The sequence below is a fragment of the Marmota monax genome, unplaced genomic scaffold, assembly GCF_021218885.2.
Source record: "Marmota monax isolate L192 unplaced genomic scaffold, Marmota_monax_Labrador192_F-V1.1 WCK01_AAM20220418_F8-fsc00020, whole genome shotgun sequence".
In the NCBI taxonomy this organism is placed as follows: domain Eukaryota; kingdom Metazoa; phylum Chordata; class Mammalia; order Rodentia; family Sciuridae; genus Marmota; species Marmota monax.
Genome location: NW_026692912.1, coordinates 20879399 through 20897083, shown reverse-complemented (window position 1 = coordinate 20897083; position 17685 = coordinate 20879399). Strand labels below are relative to the sequence as shown.

The 17685-nt window shown below is 51.8% G+C and overlaps 2 protein-coding genes across 4 annotated transcripts in view; both read right to left on the bottom strand.

Moving 5' to 3' along the window:
- Cercam (cerebral endothelial cell adhesion molecule) overlaps window positions 1-17685 on the bottom strand; it is a 50221-nt gene that overhangs the window by 30030 nt on the left and 2506 nt on the right. For all 3 annotated transcript variants that reach the window (XM_058581806.1, XM_058581808.1, XM_058581807.1), the window contains exons 2-4: window positions 15440-15510; window positions 13133-13213; window positions 6643-6724 (exon numbers count right to left, since the gene is read on the bottom strand). The gene's annotated coding sequence lies outside the window, so the exon portion shown is untranslated. The remainder of the gene's footprint in view (window positions 1-6642; window positions 6725-13132; window positions 13214-15439; window positions 15511-17685) is intronic.
- The window catches only part of Urm1 (ubiquitin related modifier 1), a 17031-nt gene continuing 2516 nt past the window's right edge, over window positions 3171-17685 (bottom strand). The window contains exons 2-5 of the mRNA XM_046451853.1: window positions 15440-15510; window positions 6643-6724; window positions 4643-4691; window positions 3171-4250 (exon numbers count right to left, since the gene is read on the bottom strand). Of these exons, the coding sequence (XP_046307809.1) occupies window positions 4182-4250; window positions 4643-4691; window positions 6643-6724; window positions 15440-15510 (271 nt within the window). The 3' untranslated portion in view covers window positions 3171-4181. The remainder of the gene's footprint in view (window positions 4251-4642; window positions 4692-6642; window positions 6725-15439; window positions 15511-17685) is intronic.

Genomic DNA, 17685 nt, shown 5'->3' with positions numbered 1-17685 from the left:
TGGGGCTGCATCCCTCTTCTCCTATCCTACTACATGGCCTTCTTAGGGGCTGGCTGACCCTCTGACCTCCAGACTGTCCCCCCCCCTCCCAATAATACCCTGGACAGGAGCTCAAGGAAGAAGCGATTCAGAGGCCAGGTCATAGGTCTAGACATAGCTGGAAGGCAGGGATTGGGCCTTAATATTCTGGGGGTCCCCTGAATTCTCTTGGGGAGCTCAGCCAAGGCCAGGGCCTGATTCGGGTCACAAAGCGCAAGGCCGGGATGTGGGTGCCTGGCCCAGGAGGGAGGGGACGTGGGTAAAGGGGTCAGGCTGAGGGAGCAGGCGGGGCATTGGGAGTGGAGGGCGCTGTGTGGGGGTGGGAGGGCGAAGGGTCCGGCCGGTGCAGAGGGGGGCGGCCCCCAGGGAGGGGCACGCTATGTCTTTAAGAGCTGCCTGAGCGCAGGTTGCAGCTGCCTGGCCAGCCCGAGGAGAGACAGCGGAGATTCATTACCCGCCGACACAATGACCATTGATGGCCCCGTGGCGTTATTCAAATCCAGTACCAATTGCAGCCGAGCCCCTTTCTCCGCGCCAGGCCCGTATTGTTGGAGCGGCCCACTAAAAGCCCGCCCCGGCCCCGAGCCGCCAGAGGCGCCCGCTCGGGTTCAGCCCTGCGCCTCGCCAGCACGCCGGTTCTCAGTCCGGCTCCCCGGGCGCTGCAGGTGACCCGGCGGCGCATTCCAGTGCTCCCCGCCGCCCGGGCCACCGCCACCGCCGCCGCCACCTCCGGCGACTCAGCCACAGGGAAGCGGAGAGCGCCCGAGCCGGTGCGTGCGCGGGGCTGGGCGGGGGCGGGGGACCCGCGAGTCCAGCAGCCCAGACCCCGGGCTCGGAAACGCGACCCGGCCTCGGGCCCCAGCTTTCCGGATTCTCGGCGAGCCCAGGCTGGGGGACAGGGAGAGGGGAGTCGGGGTTCCCCAGGCCTGGCAGAGGAGATTTCCCCAACATGGGGCGGCACAGACCCAGCGCGGTCTACTCCAGGGACCCCGGGCCGCGTTCGAAGGAAAGACTCCAGGGGTGATGGGGATCCCCGTGCTGTGTTGGGATCCGCGTGCCTGCTCGTCCACCTTACCGCGGGATGGGGCGAGACTGCTGAGCGTCTGCGAGGTATTCCGAGGGGCAGCTCCGGAGATCTCCGGGTCCGGCGTTTTTAGAAAAGAGCGAAGCGGAAACCCGCAGGAGACCGGGGCCTTGAACTCTGGGGCTTCGCCACTGATTGTCCAAACGCAATTCTTGTACGAGTCTGCGGCCAACCGAGAATTGTGGCTGGACATCTGTGGCTGAGCTCTGGGCGCAACAGGGGTTGGGGGATGCAGGGACCAAGCTCAGGGAAGCCGAGACCCTGGGGGATGGGATGGGGGCGGCTGACTGGCCCCAAGTGTGAGGATCGCGGCCCCAGTTCGACGCGCAGAGGGACGCCGATCCCTGCCATCAGCGTTGCCGTCGCCATCCTCATCCTCATCCTCTTTCCTTCTCCTCCTCTGCGGGTGACTGGTCCCTCCTGGCGGGGTCCTCCAGTAGATCGCGTTGGTTTCCCCCCTTTAAAATTTCTGCCCAAACGAAACTGGCACGCAGCAGCGGGACCCAAATGTGGTCTGGGAGCCCGCCCTCGGCCAGAGCCGCAGGAAGTCGGGGGTGAAAGCAGATGCCGGCGAACGCGCTCGTTAACTCGTTTTTGAACTTGTTCTATCGCATCCCCCCGACCGGTATCCCCTAAACAAACAAACAAAATCCTAATCTGCCCCTAAATTCCAAGCCAACCAACCCCTCCCACAAACCCCTCCAGACGGACGGATGGACTGAGCCTCCTCCAACCGCTGCTAGAGTCCGAGAAGCTCGGGAATCATGCGCTCCAGCGGGGCAACCACCTCTGCTTTGGAAATAGAACTTGGACAAACGAATCCTTTTCATTAAAGAAAAATCTTCGGAGATAGTGGGGTTTATTTATTCGTTTATTTCCTCAAAAGTTGGGGTCAGGGAGTTGCATGGGAGGAGAACCACTGGCAGCTGTTGGGTTGAGCCAGTGTCACCTGTCTCTGACCCCTTTTGGGCTATAGGCTAAAAATGACCTGAAATGATCTGGAGTGCCTTATCCCTGGCCAATTTCCATGGTGGCGCTGGCATCAGCTGTGGGGAGCACCCGATTTCTCCAGCCCCTCTCCTGCTCCGCAGTAACTGGGGTGTGGTGGAGGCTGGGATACCCCACATATATCATTCCACACCCTTTGCAGGCAGCAGAAAGGAACCCTAGTGTGGTCAGTTCCAGGAAAGTGGGACAGGCCATTCCTGAAGCTCCCCAACGGGAGAAAGGGAGGGACCCTCAGGTTACAAGAATTTAGACAAGCTGACCCTCTAAAAGTGAGACTGTGAGGGCCATTACAAGTCCCTTACTCTGTTCCCTAATATGGAGACTCTGACCTCAGCACCTAATGAGGGCCGGTCATGCGGCCTCTCTGGACAGCGTTCAGACCCAACGCTGGCCCTAATCTGCACCCAGTATTGCCTGGATCAGTAATCCCAACATGGATGCTCCCACCCACACATGCCTAGAGGGCCTCCACTGCAGCAGGACTGGGGAGAAGTCCACCAGCCAGGGGTCATCTGTTCTCTAAGAGAACGATGTGTACCCGACATTCTTCCCAACACAGCTGGGACACTGGGCACTTTCGTCTCCACAGGGGGAGAAATTCCACCTGAAATCACTGACATTTAAAGAAAAGCAATGTTTGGAGTGGGATGATAGTGCCCAAATTCTTTTTTGAGGTCTCCCTCCAGCAGACAAAGCTCTTTCTTCCAGATCACGGGAAGGAGAGGGGACTCTCATCTATGCCACTCCCATTCTGGGTTCTGGGGCTGCTGAATGCAGCTGGTGGGACAAAGCCTGGCCTTGGACAGACCAGTGGGGATGTCCTGGGACTCAGACTGATCAGCACAGACTGGCTCTGCACCTCCTTTTCCAGATAGTCCTATCAGACTACCCCCTCTGGGGTAGCTTGAGTTTTAGCCTTTTGGTTAAAGCGCAGCTGAGAGCCCTAGGTGAGGATAGAGAGGTCATATCAGACAGAGGCTTTGGTTGGGGGAACTGGGGTGCCACCCATTTCTGAGGATGAAGAAGCTCCAAGCAAGGCTAGTAAACAACCCTAGTCTTTTATTTGCTCAAGGCCAGCTGTTGCAGGCCCCAAGGACCCCAGACTTCCAAAACAGACAGAGGGAGGGGGTAAACCCCTCTGCCTACCAGGTGCTGCTTGCTCCGACCCTGCTTTCTGCAGGAGGTGGGAAGGGATATAGACTTTACATCTGTGCCATCATATATCTCCTTGGCTTTCAGGTATTATGAATATTCAGTTAGTGTAGAGAAGGAAACTGAGGCAGATTGAAACCCTCCCCCCAGGCCTCTATTGGCTAATCGGAGGTTGGGCTACTTCCTCTTCTTCTCCACCCACAGAAGAATGAACTATAGACAGCCTGGTGAGGGTCTCAGGAGCCCATCTGGTGGCCTGTGTGTGTGGGGGAGGCCAGCCAGGGTCAAGGGCTGGGGGTGGGGGGAGCAGGAGGAGGGGTGTGGCTGGGATAGCAGCTGCTGGGTGAGGGGGAGGGAGTCAGTATTGAATAGGGGACCCCAGCTGGGGTTCCATAATGATATCAGTGGGGGACAGACAGAGCCCTCTGCTGTCCAGATGGGGAAACTGAGGCGGAGACTCTTCCAGTCTTTGGGAAGGGAGGAGTTTCCCATCAGTTATTCAGGTCCATCCATCTTCTCCACAAATGTGGCCATGAGCTGGAGTGCTCGTTGGCAGTCACTCAGTGCTCAGACTGAGACAGGAATGGAAGGCAGCTGGATCACCTGGCCACACGGCCCCCCTCTGCTCCTGACACACCAGAGGGGCACCCTCCCCCACCTCAGCTGCTGGGAAGGAGCTCTGGGCTCAGGAGCCTGACTGCCTGCTTTCCCCTGCTCACGTGCCTGAGAAAGGCTCATTTTTAGCACCTGGCCTCTTTTCCCTGCCTGGAGGGAGCTTGGGGGATAGAGCAGGGAAGAAGGCAGCCACGGGGGACAGGGAGACCTGAAGGCTGGGCCCAAGGGGATGTCTGTCTGTTCCGTTCTCCCCCTGCAAGGGTGCCGAGGAAGAGAGGGGCCCTCAGCCTCCATGCAGCGTGGAAATGAAGAGGACGCTGTCCTGGTCCTGCAGCTGGTAGTCCAGCTCACCCTGGGGCAGGAGAGAGGACAGAGACCATCAGGACAGGGTCTAGTTTCTCCCCAGGTGTTGGGAAGGGAACCAGGGAGGACTTGCTGCTCTGAGAAAGACAGACTTTGCCAAATGAAATGGGTGCTCTGTACATCAACATGCAAGTCTAGAGGTGGTCCTAGATCTGACACTCACCACCTCCCCAGCAGCCCATTCTCTCCTCACTTGGGGTGGGACACTTGAGTAGCATCAGTTCAGGGGCTGGAGTGGCACAGAGATTATCCAGCCACCCTATTTAGGCTTAATGAGAGGCCCAAAGCTTTTCTATTGAAGCAGCGGCTGGGAGAGCAGGGGCTGGGAGAGCAGGGATAGGGGCTGGGAGAGGGGTATCCCCCCTATGCTGAGGTACTGACCAGCAATTCCCAGTCGGCATCATTAATCAGCACCAGAATTCCTGGTCGCCTGTGGAAAAGATGGCATAAGTAGCAAGGATTGAAAGGCAGAAGACTCAAGAGTCTTTGGGCCGTAGGAGAAGAGGCAGCTCTTCTTTCTGAAGTTTTGGTTAAAGATCTGCCAGGCCAGGCGCATATGGCACAACCTATAATCCCAGTGGCTCTGGAGGCTGAGGCAGGAGGATCAGGAATTCAAAGCCAGCTTCAGCAAAAGAGAGGCAACTCAGTGAGACCCTGTCTCACAGCTCAGTGATTGAATGCCCCTGAGTTCAATCCCCAGTACACCCCCCCGCCAAAAAAAAATCTTCCAGGAAGTAGAGGAACCCAGGTAAAGGAATCCAGGTCAGAAGGCCTGGTCTTGAGGGCCAGATGGAAACTGTGTGCAAGTGACAGTACCATCACCAAGACCTTAGGCAAATTATTTTGTTTCTCTGCACATCAGTTTCTTTTCTTTTTTTTTTTTTTAGTGGTACTGGAGACTAGCCCAGGGACTTGGGCATGTTACAGGCAAGTGCTCTATCACTGAGCTACATCCCAGGGCCATTTTTGGATTTTTATTTTGAGACAGGGTCTCATTAAGCTGCTAAGGCCAGCCTCAAACTTGAGATGCTCTTGTCTCAGCCTCCTGAGTAGCTGAGGTTACAGGCATAAGCTGCTGCACCCAGCTGCACATCCGTTTCTTCATCTGAAAATGGGGCAAGCAGGCGCCTGAGTCACAGGTGTGCCCAAGGATGCAAAGAGATACAAAGGGCTTGCTGGCATACTTTTCCTGGGGTTTAATCTTAGTATTTTAGGCCCCAGATAGGAAGAACTCCAGCTTCAAGGCCCCCCACATGCCCATGCTTCCCCTGGAGAGGAGGCTACCTTAGCTCTTATAGATCAGGGATGGTTGCCAGCGGGACCTGAATGCTCAAGAGTAGTCCTGCCTCAGATCCACAAGGCAGCTTAGCTGGCTCCTACTGGCAGTAGCCCAAAGGGCACTGCTATCCTTGCAGGTGGCCTCTGGGACTGCTGCACCAGGGTCTGAACCAGAGGCCCTGGGGTGCACCCCTAGCCCCAGGAACTGAAGGAGCCTCACAACTGTGTTACCTGCCTCTTTTACTTAAGCTTGAAGAGGCCTTGTTAGAAGTAAAGTGACTCTCTGGCACATGGAACCTGGTCCTTTGCCATCAGGCTGGGCTAGGCTGGGTGAGAGAGGTAGGAAAGCTTTGGACTTTTATAGGGTATCCATAGTGAGAGATTAAATGTGTGTTCCTGAGAGGGTACATGCATGTAGTTAATGACCCCTGGAATCCGAGACCTGTGTGTCCCATACAGTACCTACTGGCCATATGTTGCTATTTATATTATAATGAAATAAAATGGAATGTTTAGTTCCTCACTCACACTAGCTGCACTACAAGAGCTCAACAGCCCCATGTGGCAGCAGTTACCACACTGGACAGCACACATATGGAACATCTCCATCACTGCAAGAAAGTTTCATGGGATAGCATTGTCCTAGATAGTTCAATGACAAGAGGGACCTTGAGCAGCATCTTTTTCTTAGAATTTTCTGTATAGAGTGTAATGGAGGCCCAAAGAAGCAAAGTAACTTGCCTCAGATTTCACAGCAAGTTTGTGGCTGCCAGAAGGTGTAACTGGATTTTTTGGAGAAATTAACCAGGCTCCTTTCATCACATGTGTGTTGCCCAGGTCTTATGCATGAGAGGCAGGCACTCTACCAACTGAGCTGTATCCCCGGCCCCTCGTGAGGGCTTTTAACAAATTCCGGACAGTCCAGTGTGGTATCAAGAAAACTGAAAATCGACCTCAGACAGAACTGGATAGCTCTTTTCTCAGAGGAGACAGGGAGAACAAAGAGGGAACAGGACCCAGAGGAGGTGAGACTGAACCCAAGGATAGGGGCCCAGACGTCCTTCCCACCCTGTCTTCTTCAGGGAAGAGAGGAAGGGACTCACACACTGTCTCCCTGGAGGAACAGCTCTGGCCGCTCTTTTAGCAAATTCTTCTTGATCCAGATGAGGAGGTTCCGGATGTCCCCTGGAGAGGAAGACACAACTAATATCAAACCAGGTGATTATTTTTTGTTTTGTTTTATTACCAGGGATTGAACCCAGGGTTGCTTAACCACTGGGCTACATCCCACGCCCTTTTTACTACTTTTTAAAACTTCAAAAATAGGGTCTTGCTTAGTTGCTAAGGCTGGTCTCGAACTTGTGATTCTCCAGTGTCAGCCTCCCGAGTCTCTGGGATTACAAACATGCGCCACCTGGTTCAGCTCTGAGCTGGCTCTGAACTCACAATCCTCTTGCCTTAGCTTCCTGAGTTGCTAGGATTATAGGCTTGCACCATGGTGCCCGGTTCATGCTAATCTTCTCTGTATTATTACAATTTTAGAAAGTGTGATGCTGAAGTGAGCACTTTTTTTTTAATATTTATTTTTTAGTTTCAGGTGGACACAATATCTTCATTTATTTATATGTGGTGTTGAGGATTGAACCCAGTGCCTCGTGCATGCCAGGCAGGTGTGCTATCACTTGAGCCACATCCCCAGCCAACGTGAGCACTTATTTTTGATCTGTTAACTAGCAAGGGATCCTCCCCCTCAGCCTCCCCAGTCGCTGGGACTACAGGTGTATGCCACCACAGGCAGCTCAAACCTAAATGATGCTTGGGTCCCAAAACCTTGCCTGGCCCAGAAGGGAGTGCATGTGGGAGCCTACAGGGCTTTTTTTGGACTAGGCTGTGATGGCCCATGAATTTGTGGGTTCTTAAGATGAGGAAACAAATTAGGAGAGGTTAGTGACTTTTCAGAGAGATCTTCACAGAAAGTGGCCCCTGGCCCTGCTGAAAGCTTGAAAAAGTACTGGACTTTACCTATAGCAAGGGACTCAAGACAGTCACATCTTATGGTCTGGGAGACAAAACCCCACCCACAAGTCCTGGAAGCTGATCTGGACTGCCCCAGCCAGGCTTCTGAGAGGGCCCTGAAGAGCCCCTTCCACCTCCATCTCCAGCCAGTCCCAGATGGAGAGGATTGGGCTTTGCTCTTGGAAGGGTCTGCATATATTTCCCTTTGTGAGGGGAGAAAAACAATCACTGAGCTGATAACATCAGTTAATTTCCTCTAGCACAGGGAGAGAAGGATCCTTCACCAGCCAGGGACACTGACAGATCACTGCTCCACCACTCCCTGCCTCCAGAGCCCTCAAGACTGGGAATGGCTACCTTGAAGATGCAAGAGGTTCAGGGTCAAAAGGGCCTCTCCTGCTCAGCTGAACACGGAGATCTGCTTCATTGTGGATCTGGTGTTCTGGAGCAGCCACCAGTCTCTGTGTACTCACACGGAGGCTCAGAGGCTGGGTCACCTCAGGATCAAAGGTGCCACAAGACAGCACACTGGGATCTGGCTCTATAAATTGCTTGGACATGAAGAGGTTTCTGCTCTGTGCTCCATGTGGGTTCAGAAGCGCAGCTCACATGCAACCGCTGCCTTGGGTAAGGCTGGAAGCACTCTCCCTGGCCTGCATGCCACCTTCCCAGGCGGAAGGCTGTAGTCAAGATGTGCTGAGCCTCGAGGTTGGGCACCAACACCCCTAGATTGTACACCAGCAGAACACAGGGCCTGTGCCTATAAACAGGCAAAGTGTCCATAAGCTGAGGCTGCTACCTTCCAATTTTACTTGGTACTGGGGATTGAACCTAGGTATGCTCTATTACTGAGCTATACCCTAGTCCTTTTTATTTTCTTATTTTGAGACAGGTTCTCATTAAATTACTGAGGCTGGCCTCAAATTTGCAATGCTCCTACCCAGCCTCCTGGGTTGCTGGGATTACAGGCATGCGCCACCACTCCTGTAGTTCCTCCTTTTAAACAATGGAGTCTGCCGGTGGCTTTCACCTATAATCTCAATCACCAGTGAGGCCGAGGACTGCAGGTTTGAGGTCAGCCTCAAACTTAATTAGCAAGCCCCTAAACAACTTGGCAAGACCCCTAAAAAATAAAAGGGCTGAGGATGTAGCTCAGGGTAGAGCATTTGCGTAGCCTGCGTAAGGCCCTGAGTTCAGTCCCCAGTACCACCAAAAACAGAGGCTAGAGGTGTAGCTCAGTGGTAAAGCACCTCAGGGTTCAATCCCCATCACCAAAACAAAACAAAGCAAATAAAATAAACAGACTGGAATTCCCAGAGTCCCTGGAACAGGCATGTGTGCGAGTACAGTTTCTAGCTATCTGTAGTCCACTTGGACTCTTGGAGGCTCCTCCCCAAGGCTTGGGTTCCAGAGGCTTTCTCTTGGCCCTGAATCCCCTTGGCCTCTACCTGGCACTGTCTGGTGGGCCTCTGGCCCATACGTCTTGTGGCCGCTCGATAGAGACGCCACAACCTGACACATCCATCAGCCAGCCTTGCGGGTGGGGCTGTGCTTGTGTGTGGAGGCAGCAACAGGGACTGGGCAGTGCCTGGACTGGGGACCACAGACTGCACCCCCACAACCCTATCTCCCTCCAAAAGGAGGGCATGTCTGCTCCATTATGGATAGGCTTGGGGGTGGGGGAGGGCCAGTGGTCATGCTGGGGTCATCCACGTGATGGCACCATCATGGAGTCCCGAGGGGTGGGCTGAGGGGTAAGTCTGCTGCCTGGTGCTGGCTCATTTATCATGATGCTCCTATTTGCTGAGGTCACTCCCTCCCTCCTCTGCCCACCCCCCACCCCAGGCCTGCCCACATTTTTGATAGCCGGTTTCCATGGTGAGGCTACCACATCACCACCGGTATTGTTTCCCCATGCTTGAATTTGAGAGTGGGGAGAGGTAGAACTCAAGGCTCCCTTCTTAGGCTGCAAAGACCACTCGGCATGGCCTGAAACACACCCCCAGGGACATCTTGCTCAGCTTGTTGAGGCCCAGACAATATGCAAATAGGCTTCAAGCCAGATGGTCGGCTTCCAAAGGCACCCAGGGGAGGAGGAAGGGTTAAGCAGAGTCGGGGGCTAGTGGCTTGAGGATGGCTCTGAGATAAAGGTGGGGCTGAGAGACTCTCAATTCCACCTTTCCACTCTGTGTTCTCCTGCCTTTCCAATTCTGCTGAGAGTGGTCTCCTTCCTATGATCCCAGGCAACCATTCAAAAGACAAACATTTATTGAGCAACTACTATGTGCCAGGTACAAGGGAGATGGTGGTGAGCAAGATGGAAGCAGAGCCCACAGTCATGGAGCTAAGAGAACAGTAGCGAAAGAGACATGACTTAAGTAGGTGATAAAATGCTACCTCCTTTGTCTGGGATCAGGAAAGGCCTTTTTTGGGGTGGTGTGGGTGGTAAGAGGGATTGAACCCAGGGGTGCTTAATCACTGAGCCACATACCCAGCCTTTTTTTTTATACTTTATTTAGAGACAGGGTCTCGCTGAGTTACTTAGGGCCTCACTAAATTGCTGAGGCTGGCTTTGAACTCAGGATCCTCCTGCCTCAGCCTCCTGAGCAACTGGGATTACAGACATACATCATCATGCTGGACTCAGGAAAGGCCTTTCTGAGGGTGTAAACACTGAAGCTCAGGTCTGAAGAATGAGTGGGGTGGCTGTGGGGGAGTACCCCAGACAGCAGTAAGAGCACACGGGAAGACCTAAGGCAGGATGGAACTGGCAGGTACAAGGTAACAGAAAGGAGAGGTTAAGAAGCTCAAAATGATGGGACCAGGGTTATGGCTCAGGGGTAGAGCTTGCCTAGCATGCATGAGGCACTGGGTTTAATCTCTAGCACCACATAAAGATAAAAACAAATAAAATAAAGAAGCTCAACATGTGGGCTGGGGTGTAGCTCAGTGATAGAGTGCTTTCCTAGCACAGGCAAGGCCCTGGGTTCTATCCTCAGCACCATATAAGAAAAAAAATAAATTAATTAAAGATATTATATTCAACTACAACTAAAAAAAAAAAAAAGAAAAAGAAGAACAGCTCAACATGAGAGGGACCCTGAGGAGGGGCCTGCTCTGGAAGGTGCCACTCTCTTTTCATGAACCCCAGCGGGGATGACCAAGTATGTGCTGTTTATCTGCCTTGACCCTTGAAGCCCGATCCAGCTCAAATATATGGCATACCCTCCCATTCCTAGAGTGGGAGCTGAGGCTCAGAACACTGAAACTCTTGCTGAACACAGGGGCAACTGAGGGGGGTGAAGAGTCAGACTAAGACCACTGACTGGAGTTGGATAGTCCTGGTTTTGAGTTGGACCCTGTCACTTGTACTTATTGACCTTGGGAAAGGAACTTCCAGAGCCTCAGTTTTTTTTCCTTGCAAAACGGGGTGGTCAGAATGCCTGACAGGTTGTTGTGAGGACTGAATAAAATGATCCACATACAATTCTTGGCACTGTGCCTGACCTATCAATGTTGTAATTATTCTGGAGTCCAGAGGGGGAACCTGTCTCCTCCATACTCTCTGGTGTCCTGGGCTTCCACACACTTGCTCTGCATAGCAGCCTGGCACCCCAGCTTTGGAAAAGTCTGTTGAGTCTAATAATTTGTCAGTCAGCGCTAGTTGGGGCTTTCTGAAAGAGAATTAGGGAAGTGGTAACATTGGGCTTCCTTCCTTTTTTTTCTTTTTTTTAATCTTTTTTTTCCCCCAGGGCTGAGGACCGAACCCAGGGCCTTGTGCGAGCTAGGCAAGCGCTCTGTCACTAAGCTAAATCCCCAACCCCACCCCACCCCCTTTTTTAAACACAGGGTCTCTTTCTGTTGCCCAGGCTGGCCTCAAACTCCTGGCTCAGGTGTTCCTCTTGCCTCAGTCTCCCAAATAGCTGGAACGATGGGCCCCTGTGCCTGACTTCTTCCTTCCATTTTTTTATATTCAGACCCATAAGATGCCAGTGACTGGTCAAAGCCCTCAGGACAACCTGGGAGTAAGGAATCACATCCTGAGGCCATGGGTGCTAGCAGCCAGACTCCTACTCATGGCACTGGGGAGGAAGATGGATACTTAATGCCAAGGTGTTCAGCATAGAAGACCTTGCGGCCTGGCCTGCCCGCTGGGGGAGGGCAAATGAAGACAGCTGCTGCTCTGTGGAAGAGTGATTAAGAGTTCCCCCTCTGGAGCCAGAGGGAACTTAGCTGTGGGCTGGATGGCCTTGAGTAGGAAGTCACTTGACCTCTCTAAGTCTTCTTGATGTCATATACCTTTCAACAAATGGGAACAACAATCCACACTCCAAGAAGACTATGTGAGAATTAAGATATAGCCTAGAAGCAGGCCACAGAGCGTGAAGCACACAGGACACGCTGAACAGACATGTACCACAGGAGCACATGGCATGTCCATCCTAGCAGGCTCCTGGGAAAGCTTCCACCAAAATCCTTGCCCCAGTGACTTCTCCTTGTCTGGGGTATACACGCTGCCCAATATGGCAAGGCCATCAAGGGTGTCAATCCCAGGCTCTTGGGGCTGAAAAGGAACAACCTCAAGGTCCCATCTGACATTGAATCCTGCCTGCAACAGACTCTCATTCAGCCTCCTTGAACACCTCAGGGGCAGGAGGTCACTCCCAGGGAGTTGTGCTTCTCCAGCAGAAGCAAGTTTTCCTGCCACTCCCATCCACTGGGCCTGTTGGTCCACAGGGCCCACGCCAACAATATGACCCTTGTCCCCATAACAGCCCTCCAGATTTAGGAGATCCTGGATCCCCTAAATCTTCCCTTCTGTAGATTATACCTTCCTGTCCCCACCAAGGCTCCAAGACAGGGTTCTTCTGGGAGCCCACCCCAGGCCTAAGTTGAAAGGGAGAAGAAAGAGCTGGCATAGGGGGAGTGAAAGAGAAGAGGGGTGGAGCGAACCTCTGAGACTCCATTTACAAATGAATGGGGTAAGAATGGAGCAGTTTGTGGGCTAAACTGGCCTCAGAAGGAGGTTTACAGATGTGCGAGGGGACGCTCCTCATTGTTTAATTAAGCAGAAAGTGGATCTTTTCAAAAGCAATTTTGCACAGGGACTGGGAGGGGTGGGAGGAGAGGAGGGAGGCAGGGAGGGGATCAGCAAACAGGCCCCAAGAGCAGAGAAAGGAACAGCTGGCCCCAGAGAGGCTGTGAAATGAATGCTAAGCAGTTTAAAGCGCCCAGAAGCTCTGCTCAGCTCCTGCCCTCCTTCACCAGCCACCCTTTAATGTGAATCAGCAGGAGGAGGGGGCATGAGAGTGGGGCGAGAAAGGTGAGGCAGTCTCCTTCCTACAGGGGAAGGGGCTGGGAGCCTGGAGTTGAAGGGATCCTTGAGTCAAAAAGGCCAGCAGCCAAAATGGCCAGACGGTGGTTGGTGCCTACCCCCAAAATCCCCTCCAATTAAGGAGATGATGACAGTTAACACACACACACACACACACACACACCACCCACCTCTTGCAAACACATACTTGCAACCACTTGCTGGGTCTGCACATCCTACTTCACAAAAGGACATATACTTACATCTGGAACCAACTTTTCCAAATTCGAGTTGTTCAACAGATATCAGGCTCAATAAAGAGTGGAATTGGCCCATCTTCCATTCTATACATGGGGAGAGAGAGGTTGGCCGAAGCCACTAATGTGCAATGCACACTGCCAGGGCTCCTCTCTTGGAGTTTCATCCCCTTTGGCCTCTCCTGTCCTTTTACCATGTGGGGTGGGTTGGAAGTTCTCCCCTGGCCCAGGACCCACAGGTCCCCTTTTTTGTGAGACTTATCATAGTCTACAGTTTTTTTTTTCTTTCTTTTAATACTGGGAATTGAGCCCAGGAGCACTCTACCTCTGAGCTACCTCCAAGCCCTTTTCATTTTGACCAGGGTCTCATTAAGTTTCCAAGGCCTTGAACTTATGATCCTCCCGCCTCAGACTCCAGAGTTGCTGGGATTGCCACCATGCGGAGCAGTCACAATCTGTGATCCATGGCTCTTGCTATTTCAGCTGGAGTATCTAAGACCTGCTTGGCCAAGTGGCAGCCAGGGCTGGGAAGGTTGCCAGATGACAGATCTGGGCATGGATTGGGGAGAGAATATAAGACTTCTCCAGCAGCATCAGGCCCCTTGGGTTCATGAGTGCCAGAGTAAGGCCTGGCAACTGCAAACTAACTCTGTGGCTGCAATGTGACCTGTGCCTCTGGACACCGTAAGTCACAAATGGGGACCAGGAGTGAGCAATAGGGGCATCTTGCCTTCCTTCCCTGGGTTGATGGGCCTCCATGTTTTGCTATCTGGCTGAAGAATGAAGGAACAGAAACCTGAGTCCTAGCTCCTAGCCCAGCTTCCCTACCTAGGTAATTGTGGACAGGTCTCAGGTCCCTCCTCCTCTATCTGTTTTCCTTCCCTCTGAGGTCTGACTTCCTTGGTGATAGGATCTGTCAGGGTCATAACAAAAATTAAACTAAATAACCAATGAGGGTCATGAGTGAAAGTAACAGTGTAAAAACTGGAAAACAGGTCTTGGGTGTGATACCTCAGGGTGATTCAGGGAGCCTCTTGGAACAAATGATGGGTTAATGCTTGGACTGCAGAGACCTTGCGGTCTGGGTGTGCTTCCCAGTGCACTTTAACTTATTTATGTAATTTTTGGTAATGCTGGGATTCAAACTCAAGGCCTCCTGCATGCCAGGTAAGCTCTCTACCACTGAGCTACACCCCCAGCCCAGTTTCGGCCTTTTAAAATTGAAATAATAGGAGCTATCTCCTAAGAATGTGGGAAAATGATCTACAAAACCTACTGAGACTTTACCTGCCACTCCAAACTCAGCCTGTGCCCGCCTTAATCCTGGCCTTCTTTCAGCTCTCTACCCAGACCAAGGCTTTTTGCCCCTTGGAGTTTTCCCAAGTGCTGTCTCCCTGCCTGGAAAGGCCCAGGCCTCTTTGCTCTCTCCCTGCAGTTTATCAGGTTGGCTTCCTTCCATTCTTCAGGCCTTCACTCAACCTCATCTCCTTGAACTGAAGAGGCCTTCCTTGACCACTTGTTCGTCCCATTCCAAGCACCTATGTCCTCTTCTTTTTTTTAAATTTTTTTAATATTTATTTTTTAGTTATCGGCGGACACAACATCTCTGTTTTGTATGTGGTGCTGAGGATCGAACCCGGACCGCACGCATGCCAGGCGAGCGCGCTACCACTTGAGCCACATCCCCAGCCCTCAGTATATATTTGTTCAAGAAAGATTAACAAGTTTCTCCTTTAGTCAACCTCCCTCCTCCAATCTTTCTGGCTGGAGCCTTTTCATTAGTCTAAATCTCTGCACTGTCAGGAGAGTCCAATTGTTTGGTCCGTTCTCAGGGAAGGTTACCTCCTTGAAAAGACCTTCCCTGTGCTGCCACATTATAATAATAGAGGGCTGGAGATATAGCTCATTTGGTAGTTGCCTCACATGCACAAGGCCCTGGGTTCAATCCCTAGCACACACCCCCACCCCCCACATAATGGCATAATTTACTTCCTCCTCCTAACATCTCTAAGAGAGAAGGACTGCCAACCCACTTCACAGCTGAGAATACTAGAGTTAAAGAAGACTAGGTCTCTGGCCTAAGGTTCTAAGGAGTATGAAACCTTCACAGAATTAAGTAACCCCACTTCCCTCCCACGAAGCTGGTTGATCCCAGAAAAGATGGGAGAAAAGTATTCTGGTGACTTTTTCTTCCTTCCCACCCCTGGCCAGGGAAATCCTACCCATTTCCACTGAACAGGGCTAAATGATCCCATAGACCCTCTCCTGCCCAATATCCACTCCCCCACCCCAGCTTAAAAAGCTAATACTCACAGGGCTCCTCCTGCTCAGGCAAGGTGACTTGATGTTTTTTTACACCATCAAATAGGAGCTCCGCACCACCTCTGCAAAGGAAGGCCAAAAAAGACAGCCAGGTGAGCTCCTGCAAACAGAACTAAGGATGAGAACTAAGATGAGAATGGAAGAAGAACTAAGGATGAGAATGGAAGTAGAAGCCCAAGAGATAGAGACCAAAGTTCAGGAACAACACGGCACTGGTGACTAACTCTCAAATGCGACTTCCTGCTGTGGTAAGGTAGGTATAAGTAATTTTTACTAATAATCAAGCAGACTGTTTGCCCCAGAAGCAGCCGAGTACAGTTACAGAATATTAGCTTTGGAGCTGCCAATTCCAACATGGAGACCAGGCTCCATCTCTGCTGACCAGGGCATGGGACTCCATCTTCTCATACCTTGATCTTTCCATCTGCAAAAATGCTGAAAAGCCTTGTAAGACCTTCTGCAGATCCTGTGCATCTCAAAGTTTCCTCTGGCCAGGTGAGGTCTAGAAATGAACCTGTCCCTGTCCCCTGCTGCTAGCCTGGTGGGCATACCACAGCACTGGAGGCTGAGAGTCCACTGAGCTCTCAGCCTCAGCTAGCATCCACCAAGAGTAATCCTGCCATTTATAAGATGCTCCTCACCTTATTTCATCCTCAAGGCATCACAGGGAAGAACTGGGAGGGAGGCAGATATCATTAACTCCATTTCATAGAGAAGCAGGCTGATTCCTGGAAAGGTTAAGTGACTTGTGCAAGGTCAGACAGGAAGCAGCTACACTAAAATATGAATCTAACTGGTTTCTGCTCAGCCCCAGCAGCCTTGCTGAAAAATAAATAAATAAGACTCCCCAAAGGTCAGAAAGCCCCCTGAGGGCAGAGTTTGGTTCATTTCTGTGTCTCAACATTGTGCCCTGGGAAGGCAGGAACAGCAGAGATAATCAGAGTCAAGTACAGAAGCCAGGACTCCTGATGTGGGCAGCAGGACTCTTTCAGTGCCCCATACTCATCTCCCTTTGGGTCTCCTGATTCCCATCTCAGACCTAACATGGGTCTGACCTGAGAAGGCCCTAATAGACTTGATGGATGGGATACCTCCCAGCCTACCACCCTTTCCCAATTTCAGGGAACAGAGATGTCCTGAGACAGCCCACTGGGAGGCAAAGGCAAGGAAAGCATTGTCATGGGAGAAACATGGGGCGACTGTCATCCAAACAAGGTCACGCTTTGTTGATGCAGAAATGTGGAGGGGGAGCAGAGGCCCATCTGTGGCTGTGTGCAGGGCCATTTCAGCTGCAAGCCCGCACAGAGCCTCCATTTATCTCCTTCCAAGAGCCTCATTTTCTCCTGGGTAGGGGTTGGCACATGTAGCAGCTGGGATGGGGGATGGTGACAGGCAAGGGGCTCAGGAATTGGGGGTCAGAGAAGATGGGTGGGAACTGGAGGCACTGGGACCCAGGCAAACAACCAAGAGTGGCCAAAGCTGGTGGTGCCAGTCTCAGAGGCTGAGTCTGTTTTTTCCCTTTATAAATGGATGAAGGCAGAACCAGTCTGGCTCAGAGAGTAACCTGTCACTGCTGGGTTCACTGGGCCCCAGGGGAGGGGTTGGCACTTCTGTCAGCACATCTGTAGTGGGGGAAAGTGCACACCAAGCCTCTAGAGTGATCCTAGGAGGCAGACAAGGGGCCTGTTCTAGCCCCATGGACCCAACCAAATCTTCTTATGTCTTACAGGATTTGCTATGCAACTCAACTAAGATCTCCATCTTCTCTCCACGTGCCCAGACATTCCTGCTGGATGTCTGTTTATACCAGTGACAGATACAGACATTCCCAAAACTGTCTTCCTTCTACTAGTTCATCTTCATTGTCTTTATCATCTATTCATCTATATTTGGTTCTTTCTTTAAAAAAATATATTACTTCAGTTGTGGATGAATCTTTATTTTTATTTATTTATTTATTTTTATGTGGTGCTGAACCCAGTGCCTCATACATATTAGGTAGACGTTCTATCACTGAGCCACAACCCCAGTCCTATATTTGATTCTTTATTTCCCTTCTACCTGCTGGAATACAAGCCCTGCCTAAAACAGGGCCTAGCACACAGTGGGCGCTCAACAAATATTTGCCAAATAAATGAAAATGTCCATTTTTCTTATTTTTTCTCTGACCTCAATGGTACCCTCCTTTGTTAATACTTCCCCAACTCAGGGAGGAGGAAAAGGAATGTGGTAAAGAG